The following is an 11,381-nucleotide window of genomic DNA, read 5'->3' on the forward strand; positions in this document are numbered from 1 at the left end:
AAATCGAAGATTTTTTTTTTCTTTTAAAGTTTGCTTTTATTAGTCTTAAATGTTCATATTTGTTTGATCTTGCTTTTGGTACTTTTTTTTGTTTTTTTATTAGCTGCTTATGACCCACTGGATCCAAATGGAAACGTTTCAATCAGATGGGATGTCATGTCTTGGGCAACTGACGGTTATGTGGTACGTTACTATTTAAGAATATTGATCCTTTAGCCCAAAAAAAGGAGCAAGATGGCATATCAAAACCCAAAATTTCTTTTTCTTTTCAATTTTATACAACAATCAGAAAAGTGGTTGATAAATTCTCTTCATTGGCTCTCACAAGGCAGCGGTTACGATAAACAACTTCCAACTGTTCCGGCACTTCATGAGCCCCGGCTGGAGTCTGGGGTGGACATGGGCTAAGAAGGAGATAATCTGGACAATGTTGGGCGCTCAGGCCAAAGAGCAAGGAGACTGTTCCAAGTTCAAAATAAACATCCCACACAGCTGCAAGAGAAACCCCACCGTGGTTGACTTGCTTCCTGAAACGCCTTTCAACCAGCAGTTCGGCAACTGCTGCAAGGGCGGCGTGCTGGCATCCTGGGGACAGGACCCCTCAGCTGCAGTGGCTGCATTTCAGATAACTGTTGGGCTCAGCGGGACCTCAAACAAGACGGTGAAACTGCCAAAGAATTTCACTCTGCTTGGTCCCGGACCAGGTTACACTTGTGGCCCTGCAAAGATTGTGCCTTCCTCACACTTCCTCTCACCTGATGGTAGGCGAAAGGCTCAAGCTCTGAGTAAGCTTCTGATCTCTCTTTTCCTATGTTTTCAAAGAGTAAATCCATGTGGATAGTTTCACTCTCATGTTTAAATTTGTTTGCAGTGACATGGAACGTGACATGCACTTATTCTAAGTTTCTTGCCTCAAAGAACCCAAGCTGTTGTGTTTCCTTGTCATCTTTCTACAGTTCTAAAATCATTCCTTGCCCGGCTTGTGCCTGTGGTTGCCAGAACAACAACAACACTTGCATCATGTAAGCTCTTTTTTGATCCAGACTTGTGAAATAATCTACAGATAGCCATACAAAGATCTATGTGCAGTTCATACGTCTGTTCCTCAATATGCAGGAGCAACTCAACGTTATTACAGAAGCCGGGAATCAATACACCAAGGAAGGATCTTGCACCATTGCTACAATGCACAAAACATATGTGCCCCGTACGCGTGCACTGGCACCTGAAGCTTAACTATGAGGCTTATTGGAGGGTCAAGATTGCCATAACCAATTTCGACTTTCGGCGGAACTACAGCCAATGGACACTGGTTGTTCAGCATCCCAATCTGAACAATGTCACCCAAGTGTTTAGCTTCAATTACAAGCCTCTTCTTCCCTACCAGTCCATCAGTGAGTGCCTCCTATAAAACCAGAAATCTGACTCCTAATATAGTGAAACACAACGTTTGTGAAGTTACGACTGACATGTGAGAATAATTTCACTGGTGTATGCAGATGACACTGGTATGTTCTATGGCATGAAGTTCTTCAATGACTACTTAATGGAAGCTGGACCATACGGGAATGTCCAATCCGAGATGCTTATGCAGAAAGAAAAGACTACCTTCACACTCAGGCAAGGATGGGGATTTCCCCGGAGAGTTTACTTCAATGGTGATGAATGTATGCTACCCCCGCCTGACCAATACCCATTTCTACCAAACTCTGCCCATGCATATTCTTTTAGAATTTCAAAAGTCGCAGCCTCCACTCTTCTAACGGTGTGGTGGTGGATATGGTGGTGATGATTTTCCGAAAACTTACAACAATTGAGACTTTCAGTCGTCAGTGAGAAAACAGGCATACAATTCATATAGAAGTACAGTCCTTGAGATGATTAAGCTGTAGAATGTAAGCTCGGAATAATAATATCTGGATTCTTATTCAGCTGTGTTCACGTTGGCTTCTCTAGCAAATTATTTCTTACCTTGAGCTACTTTGTTACCCCACTTTTTTTTCGCAACACATGCTGATTTAAGTCGGTAATTAAAATGAAGAGAAAAGAAATTACCGGTATGGAAAGGTCAACACAAGCATTCATTCATCAATTGCGACTTCAGTGATGAAAATGAGAAAAAGATATTGCGGGCACAAAAGACTTAACACAATCATTTATCAAGTGTGACTTCATGAAATCTGTTACAATTCTAAAGAACATTTTCATTGTGAATATTCTACCGACAAGTGAACAAAGTGGAAAATTGTATAAATTATGAATTATTAACCGTGCAAAACTAGATCTAAACATAAAAATAAAAAATAAAAAATAAAAAGAAAATGGAAGTAAAAGTTGAATCTTCATACACATAACAGATTAAGAAGCTGAGTTTTCTACTGACAAGCCATAGTGCACCTGAATCACTTCTTTAGCATTGAGGTCACAGCACTAATACATTTGATCCAAACTTCTGGATTGCCATGAGCTTTCGTAACCACACAGAGTTTGTGGAATTTCCTCGAGGAGAAGACGGCTTTTGTTGCTCATTGCAGTCTCAACTCACTTATGCATAAGCAACTAAGAATACAAAAGATGCCAGGACGGTCATGGCAAGACGAAGGAGGGATGCCATTTTCGGGGGACCAGCATTGGGCAACCATGGGTAAGAATCCGGGGGTGGCATGACACAATTATCACCGTTGAAATAGATTCTTCGAGGGAAAGCCCATCCTTTTTCAAAAGTAAAAGTTGATTTGTCTTTTCTGAATAGAAGCTCGGACTGCACATTTCCAAGGGGCCCGGCTTCATTGAGGAAATCATTGTAAAACTTAACTCCCCACATCATGGCAGTATCATCTGCAAAACCAACAAAATACATATACCTTACTTAAAACAAAATAAAAATTACAATAGAGGCTTCATTATTCATGAAACACAAATGAACTTACTTAAGCCTGCATAAGGAGTTAAAGACTTGTAGTTAAAGCTGAAAATCTGGGTAAGATTGTCAAAATTGGGGTGTTGCGCAACGAGATTCCACTGGGAGTAGTTCATTCTGTAATTGAAATTTGTAATGGAGACTTTCACTCGCCAGTACTCCTTGTAATTGATCTTAACATGCCAATGGATTCGAACTGGACACATGTGGCTAGTACACTGGACCAGAGGTGTATTAATATTTGATTTTCCAGAACCTGATACAGCTGAAGCTAAATGGGGGTGGTTTGGACTGCAATTCGATATCAGCGAAAAGATTAGGAAATCATGAACAATTACTACAACAAATAACTAAATAAGTAAACAAACAAGATAACTTACTTTACGCAACTCTCAGAGTCCGTACTATTGCTCTTGCAGCCGCAGGTGCAGGTCGGACAGTTGACTATTGTGTCATTGTAGAAGGAAGAGAGAGAAACACAACATGTGGGAGTCTTTTGAGCCAGGAATTGTGAATATGTGCAAGTAACATTCCAAGTCACTGCCAAAAGAGATACAAATGTCAAAGAAACCACGAAATGTTTTTCAAGTACGTTTTAATTCTGTCAATATATGCTATATACTCATTAAGTTGTATTGCGTACTTGCTCAACCCTCTTGGCCCATTTGATGAACACCAATCAAATAGAGGATATTTTTTTCCTTAGTTTGGAAGTTTCTTTTTCAGGAAACTTCCACGTGTTCAGGAAACTTAATAGATGTCCCATTTATTATAAGCCCAAAATGTGCATGTTTGTACCAGCGTGATTTAGTCGGTCCAGAGCAAATGGTAAATCACTGTAAAAAACTCCTCAATTTTTTTTTTTTTTAATCCTTTCAATTCTTTTGAAAAGATTAGTACTTACTCAAAGCTTGGGTGACTCTCCTCTTATCTGCAGTGATAAATTTAGTCGCTCTTACGATCTTAGCGGGTCCACAAGTGTAGCCAGGCCCTGGTGCTTTGAGCGTGAAATTCTTCGGCAACTTGACAGTTTTGTTAGTTGTCCCCGCAGCACCCACACTGATCTGGAACGAGCTTGCGGCGTTGGCTGGATCCTGGACCCAAGAGTTGAGGACTCCCCCTTTGCAGCAATTTGCAATCTGTTGGTTGTAAGCAGTTCCCGGCAACAAATCAACAACTGTCGGATCCTTCTTACAGCAATGCGGGACGTTCCCTTTGAATCTCGAACAATCACCTTGCTCCGTGGTTTGTGCTCCCACCATGCTCCAAATTACTTCCTTCTTCGCCCATGTCCACCCCAATGTCCAACCCGGAGCTTGTATGTGGCGATACTGCTGGAAGTTATACATTGTAACAACAGCCTGCCAATTCAAACATAATATGCCATATCAGAAAATTCAGGAAAATAGCAAAACAAGGTGATAAAAAACAAAAAACAAAACAAAACAAAGACAAAAATATCATTTTACCATATGAGCAACCATGAAATTCCCGACCAATTAAAGTTAATACAGAACTATATTCTAAAAAGTGGTCTTTAGGTTATGCTGGTGCAAAATTTCGTCCAACACCAAAAGAACGTCCTTGGACTCCGATAATTATTTCTTATTTGTTTTTGCATAGTTCATGGCGTTCATCTAGCCGCTCACACTATGTTTTTAGTTAAAGTGTTTATTTGATCCGGATTACACGTTCAAGAAAACGTTATTCTGGTGTTGGACGAAATTTTGCACCAACATGTTAAACATTCAAGTAAGGACTACAGGGAAACAGAAAGACCCAACATACACATGCAACTAACAAAAATGATCTAAATCTGAATCAAAATTAACCATTGCCTGCTTCCAATTTCATTTTTTAATTGCCAAAAAATAAAAAATTAAAATCTGTTTACTAATTCACACTTACAACATAGCCATCAGGAGTCCAGCTCATCACATCCCATTTGATAGTGATGTTCCCAGTTGGATCAAGTGCATCATACGCTTCTGCAGAAAAAAAAATGACAAAAAAAAAAAGAAGTGAAAATTCCAACAATATTTGAAATTGAAAACTATAGTCTTTTATATACTTAAAAGCAATAAATTTCATAGTATACTAACTATTCCAATCAACATCAGACTCATCAGTTTCTTTCCGGATCTATATATCATTGTCGGTGGGATGAGATTCGGGTATGTAACAGTTTCAAAAAATATGTACACATATATATATGCAATTTGTTAATCATGAAAAATGTTAATTTTTATCTTGTTTCCTTCTACATCATTGAGTATTTCACCACTCGAAGAATCTGAGATTTCACTTGATCCCACCAAATTTAATCCTTCAATTCATCAAAACTTTCAGCAAATCTATAACAAATCTAGGGAAATGAAGCACTACCCAGATGTAGAAAACAATAGAAAAACTAGAAAATGGATGTTTTCAGAAAGAAAAAAGAATCTGCGTAAGTGAGCAGTGACTACTGACTGACCTGTGGAAGTGAAAGATAAGCAAGAGAGTAAGAAGAGAAGCGAAACGGCGAAGCTGGTGAGCCTGGCAATGGACTCCATTGCTTTTACGCAGATTTAGTTCCTTAATTGCTTCGATGTGTTTTGAGTTTGGGATGTGAGATCTGCACACGAGAAAAGAAATACAGGAAGAGGGAGAGAGAGATAGAGGAGGGAGAGAGATATAGAGAGATATAGAGGAGAGAGAGAGTGGCTCGTGAGTGGGCCGTAGTCTTTACACACGGCAAGTGGGAAGTGAAAGTGAAAGTGAAAGTGAGAGCCTCCGTTCGCAAGCAAGTAAACAAGTCTTATAAAAGTCTCTGCTGCTGTTATGTAATCACTGTTTTAGAGAGAGAGAGAGAGAGAGAGAGAGAGAGCCCGTGTCTTTTTTTTTTTTGTTAATTGAGAGAGAGAGATATGAAAAATGTTAATTTTTATCTTGTTTCCTTCTACATCATTGAGTATTTCACCACTCGAAGAATCTGAGATTTCACTTGATCCCACCAAATTTAATCCTTCAATTCATCAAAACTTTCAGCAAATCTATAACAAATCTAGGGAAATGAAGCACTACCCAGATGTAGAAAACAATAGAAAAACTAGAAAATGGATGTTTTCAGAAAGAAAAAAGAATCTGCGTAAGTGAGCAGTGACTACTGACTGACCTGTGGAAGTGAAAGATAAGCAAGAGAGTAAGAAGAGAAGCGAAACGGCGAAGCTGGTGAGCCTGGCAATGGACTCCATTGCTTTTACGCAGATTTAGTTCCTTAATTGCTTCGATGTGTTTTGAGTTTGGGATGTGAGATCTGCACACGAGAAAAGAAATACAGGAAGAGGGAGAGAGAGATAGAGGAGGGAGAGAGATATAGAGAGATATAGAGGAGAGAGAGAGTGGCTCGTGAGTGGGCCGTAGTCTTTACACACGGCAAGTGGGAAGTGAAAGTGAAAGTGAAAGTGAGAGCCTCCGTTCGCAAGCAAGTAAACAAGTCTTATAAAAGTCTCTGCTGCTGTTATGTAATCACTGTTTTAGAGAGAGAGAGAGAGAGAGAGAGAAAGAGAGACCGTGTCTTTTTTTTTTTTGTTAATTGAGAGAGAGAGATACCGTTAATGTGAGCTGTTGTGCTGCTAATCTCTGGAGTGTATGTACCATTATACCCTTCACCACTTATGATGAACGATATTTAAGCCCTTATCTAACGGTTTGCCTTTAAATTTTTTAGGAGACATTTAGTTCATAAATTAGAATCATTTTTTATTTACGTGTATTTTTTTGAGAGAAAATACTGTAGTGAATTATGAATCTCCCAACCAAACAATCCCTTAGTTTAAAATAAAACAAAATCGTTTTCTTTTATTTTGTTATTTTTCTTAATTTTTAAATGAAAACATGTTTAGTAATTTTTTTGATTTAAAATAAAAGAACAAAAAAAAAACACTTGATAACTATAGTTGTGTATATATTAAAAAACCAAAAATATTATCACTAAACCTGTTTTCAAAAAAATTTACTTTTTTATTTGAAAGGATAAAAAAACTATTTAAATAAATGAGTGCGTCTAATAAGGTGGCAATTCGTCATAATGGTTCGTATTTGTGTCCAACCCGTTTATTAATTATATCAGAGAATATCAAATTAAACACGACTTATTTATTAAATTTATCAAAAATATCAACTTAAATACGATTCATTTATTAATCGTCTTAAGAAATAATTACACAAAATGCCTACTTTCAAAGCTTTCAATCTAAAAATACCTACTTATTTTTAATATTATATAAATGCCTATTTCTGAATAATAATAAAGCACATGTAATGCCGGAGATACCCCTATTTATTATTTTAAGCATGTTCTTTATATGGTGATATTTTCATAATTTTGGGTTTTTACCATTTTAACCCAATTATTATTCTATAATAACTTTTTGATTTTAAACTGATATCATTTTTAAATTATAGATTTTTCCTCTCTTTTTTTTTTCATTTTAGACGTGAATTTTTAAATTTCTTCATGCTCACAAACAGCTTTTATATTTTCTTCTGTATAGCTGTTATGAACCTTTTGACCTATTATTCATGGCGATGCGTTTTCACATTTTGTTGTACATTTTTAAAACCTTTTTTTATTAGCTGTGTCATACGCTTATCTAATATGTTTTTTTTATTATCTCGGTCATTATCATAAAACATTAATTCTTTACGATCATGCTTATATTCACATTTTGGTGCACATATTTAATATCTTATTAATATTATTTTTATCATTATCATAAAACTTTTATTCTTTATAATAATGACAACTTCTATTATTTATCATATTTAATGCATTTTTCTATTATTTTTGTCCTTATCATAAAACTTCTATTCTTTAGTTTTGTTATTATCGTAGAACTTGTATTCTTTTTGATAATGAAAACTTTTTATTATTTATCATATTTAATACCTTTCAGATTGCTTACAAAACTTTGTATTCATTCTTTTTCATAATGATATTCATCATTAAAATAATAAAAATGTGAGAGATTTTTTAATGTTATTTTCTTTTCTTGTATATAACTTGGTTTATGTGTTTATCGCAATTTTTTCATTTTTTGATATAATTAGGTTGCCGTTTTAGGATTTTGTCTGCTACTTTGTGCAGACTTATTTGGTTTTTATTTAAAAAAAATTGGATAGGTGCTTTTTTTTTTATTATTTGTTTAAAGAAAGTTTCCTTCTCTTGAAATAATTAGGTTTCATTAAATTTAATTCTTTGACTTTTTGTATTTAAATCTAAATATTCATTATGTTGATTCATTAGTTTTTTCTTTTTTTAGTATGTAAGGATATAAACGTCTTTATATGTATGACATAAGTATTTTTGTAAATAAAATAATAAGTAAGTATTTTTAGATTCAAGATGTTATAAATAGGCATTTCTGTAAATAATTCTCATGTTAATCGTGTCAATATGCGTCACCCATTTAAAATAATATATTGAATAAATAATTAGTAGAATTAAAATTTTAACACTATTATGGTACATTTAACAATTTTATTGGTGTATTTATCTTTTTTTTTTAAGAAAACAAGAAAAATTAACCTCAAAGTTTTGAAATTCATCTTATATATTAATATAAACTTTTACATTATATCATATATAATTAATTTATAAGTAACAAATATAGTTAATCTTGTCAATTTGGGTTACTTCATGTCAGAAGGTCAACACTAATGCAACATATTTATTGATTATGTTAATCATATCAACCCGTTTATAACCCAAACTCATTTATAATAAATCTAAATTAATTAACTCCTTGTGGTTTTCGAATCGTATTATCGTGTCATGATCCAAACTGTCACCCTTACATTATGTGTTGATGGTTAAAAAATGAATATGAAACAAAGTAAATTAGAGGGTATAAAGCATAGCAATATTTCTAGTAATTATAGTGATGTTTCAATCTAGAGAAATTAAAAAGTGGAGTGGTAGTAATTATTAGCAAAATAATAATAATAATAATAACAACAACATAAATAGAGTTGATTAGTAAGGTTGTTATGTGATTCCTGTGATTTTGTATCCACAACGACATGCACAATTAGATTCATATAATAATACATGCTAAAATATTAGATAACTCATAATATGATTTATTTAATTAGACCAACAAATAGTACTGCGCCACTATCCATGTACGTATTAAGGCAGCTCTAATACTATATACTATTTTTATGTTTTATTTTTCAAAAAATAAAGTAGTAGCGTGTTCAACAACTTGATGAAAATCAACATGTGTATTGGTATGTGATCAACACCTTGATCAAAGTTCCAATTATCAAAAATAAAATAAAAAAAGTGTATTGGTATGCTATTTTTTTTTTCTCAAATAGTATGATAATTTTATGCAGGTTGAGATTGATTAGTAAATCAACTCAAAAATAATTCTCACAAAAATGAAAATTAGAGATATATTTTTTGGATTTTATATCACGAAAATAAATAAAAGTGATCCCTAACAATAAAAATCATTTTTGTACTAAAAGTAAAGTCAACTTTTTTTTTTCTGTTAGAATAAAAGTAAAGTCAAGTTGATCAATCCTTTGTAGCAATAAACTCAGCCAAAAAAAAAAAAAAGAAAAGAAAAGAAAAAAGAAGAAGAAGAAGAAGTAGCAACCAATAAGCATTGCCGTCTATTCTGTTTCTATTGCTCATTCAATGCATATGGGATTTAGGAATTGAAAAAGTTCATAAAAGATTAAGCCAATTTGTCAATATGTGTCAACTACCTTTACCAATAAATGTAATAAGAGCTTTTTACAAATATTTCCGTGTTTTCTTTTTGTAGGAAAATCTTTCACGCACTACCATGCAATGCGTCAATATTATATATTTATGTATATATATGTATGTGCATGTGCATGTGCATGCGTATATATAATTTTCTATTTGTAAGAAAATATTTCAGGCACGACCATGCAATGCGACAATATTATATAAATAAATCTATATATACGTTGTGCATGTGTATATTTATATATAATAATTAATAATTGAGGGGTATTTTCGGAAAAGAGAAAAAACATTCGCCAAGGCTGTGAACGTGATAAAAAATCCAACCAAACAAAAAATCATAAAGAACGGAGACTGGTAAGGTGAACAGCAAAGGCTGTACTGTGGACCCGTTAATGACACCCTTCCTGTCGGTGGAGGGCGAATTCAATGACTCGTTGGATTTGTGTTTTATGTGAGGGAAAGAAGAAAAATTCCCATAAAAAAAGGAAAAGAATAATAAGATAAGAATAATGTTAGAATTATCAATTCTAATTTAATTTTTTGTATTAATTTACGTGATATGTGAGTGGTAATCTTTTTATTAATAGTTATTTAAAATATTTACATTAATTAATAATAAATAATTACTTATATTAGCAAAAAATAAATAATAACTCTATGTCATATAAATTAGTACGAAATAATTGAATTAGAGTGGGTGTCGCACAATTCATAAGAAAAAACCAGAAGTGTTTAAGGGGTTTTGCAATTTCTCTTTGTCCAAATCTCCCTCTTCTTACCCACCCAATGATAATACTTAACTACCGATTCCATTATCTTTTCCCAATTATTTGGCTTTACTCTCCTATATACACCACCAAATTGTGGACCCTCTTTCTATTTGTTTTTTTCTCTTAGATTTTAATGACATTTTATTTTTTTATTTATTTGTTCTGTGATTAAGGGGATACATTTTTGTGTAATGAATAAGTCCTACCGACAATCTTCTGAGGTCCTATTGTGGCCAATGCATTAGCGCAAATGTATTTGTCAATTATAATCAATTAAATAAAAGCGGGAAAAAGACCCGTCAAAAAAAGTGGAAAAATGGAAGAAGAAGGAGACAGTATTATTTTTGTCAATCGGGACTTTGTGGAGCTAAAAAGCCCGTCAAATTAGCTGAGTTCGGCCTGTAAAGCCTTTGACCAAAACTAATACAGGTTCGATTGCATTGTTTCACCAAATTCTCAAATGAAGTTTTTCTTTTTTCATCATCTTCTTTTTTTTTTTGAATCGTTTTATTGGAATCCTCAAATGTAGTTAGAACATTTATAATATGAAAATCTAAAATTTCTTCTAACATTTAATTGTATTTGCATATTACTCTCCTAATAATTGAGTTTGCTTAGGGTGTTCAGAGATTGGACAATTTAGTAATTAAGCTCGTTGGCCAACCGAACCAACCATTTCGATTTATAGAAATTAACAACCATAATCAAACTGTTCAGACGGTTAACCGATTGAAAACCGTTCAAAAATGGTTAGTTCGGTCATGGTTATGTCCGTCGGTTTTAAACCCATATGAGAATGCGAGGAAAAAGAAAAAAAGAAAAAAAAAACAGACAAAAAATTAATCAAAGTTATTCAAATATCGCAGTTCACAGATGCAAAGAATATCAACACTACATAATCTTAATCGCACAAACAATTTAG

At 33.8% G+C, this 11,381-nt stretch overlaps 2 protein-coding genes across 3 annotated transcripts; one reads left to right on the plus strand and one right to left on the minus strand.

Moving 5' to 3' along the window:
• The first annotated feature begins 269 nt into the window (after nt 1-269).
• Nucleotides 270-1,510, plus strand: LOC21395879 (COBRA-like protein 4). Its single transcript, XM_024164442.1, has one exon. The coding sequence runs from the start codon at nt 371-373 to the stop codon at nt 839-841; it is 471 nt and encodes a 156-aa protein (XP_024020210.1). The 5' UTR covers nt 270-370; the 3' UTR covers nt 842-1,510.
• Nucleotides 1,511-2,200: 690 nt separating this feature from the next.
• On the minus strand, nt 2,201-6,367 carry LOC21395880 (protein COBRA). Of its 2 annotated transcripts, none has more exons than XM_024164437.1 (6): nt 6,078-6,367; nt 4,829-4,908; nt 3,825-4,281; nt 3,301-3,460; nt 2,931-3,211; nt 2,201-2,838 (listed from the first exon to the last, which is right to left on the minus strand). In XM_024164437.1, the coding sequence occupies exons 1-6, from the start codon at nt 6,154-6,156 to the stop codon at nt 2,546-2,548; spliced, it is 1,350 nt and encodes a 449-aa protein (XP_024020205.1). In that variant the 5' UTR covers nt 6,157-6,367; the 3' UTR covers nt 2,201-2,545. The 2 variants fall into 2 exon arrangements, with proteins under 2 accessions (XP_024020205.1, XP_010087346.1); XM_010089044.2 differs by lacking the exon at nt 6,078-6,367 and adding an exon at nt 5,397-5,686 and having other exon boundaries at nt 2,202-2,838.
• Between the last annotated feature and the right edge of the window lie 5,014 nt (nt 6,368-11,381).

The sequence above is a fragment of the Morus notabilis genome, unplaced genomic scaffold (assembly GCF_000414095.1).
Source record: "Morus notabilis unplaced genomic scaffold, ASM41409v2 Scaffold161, whole genome shotgun sequence".
Classification (NCBI taxonomy): domain Eukaryota; kingdom Viridiplantae; phylum Streptophyta; class Magnoliopsida; order Rosales; family Moraceae; genus Morus; species Morus notabilis.

Coding starts and splice junctions, on each gene's coding strand:
- LOC21395880 (XM_024164437.1), bottom strand. CDS start 6,156: ATGGAGTCCATTGCCAGGCTCACCAGCTTCGCCGTTTCGCTTCTCTTC. Junction 4,909..6,077: donor CTTATCTTTCACTTCCACAG/GTCAGTCAGTAG, acceptor TTTTTTCTGCAG/AAGCGTATGATGCACTTGAT. Junction 3,461..3,824: donor GAGAGTCACCCAAGCTTTGA/GTAAGTACTAAT, acceptor CTCTTTTGGCAG/TGACTTGGAATGTTACTTGC.
- LOC21395879 (XM_024164442.1), top strand. CDS start 371: ATGAGCCCCGGCTGGAGTCTGGGGTGGACATGGGCTAAGAAGGAGATA.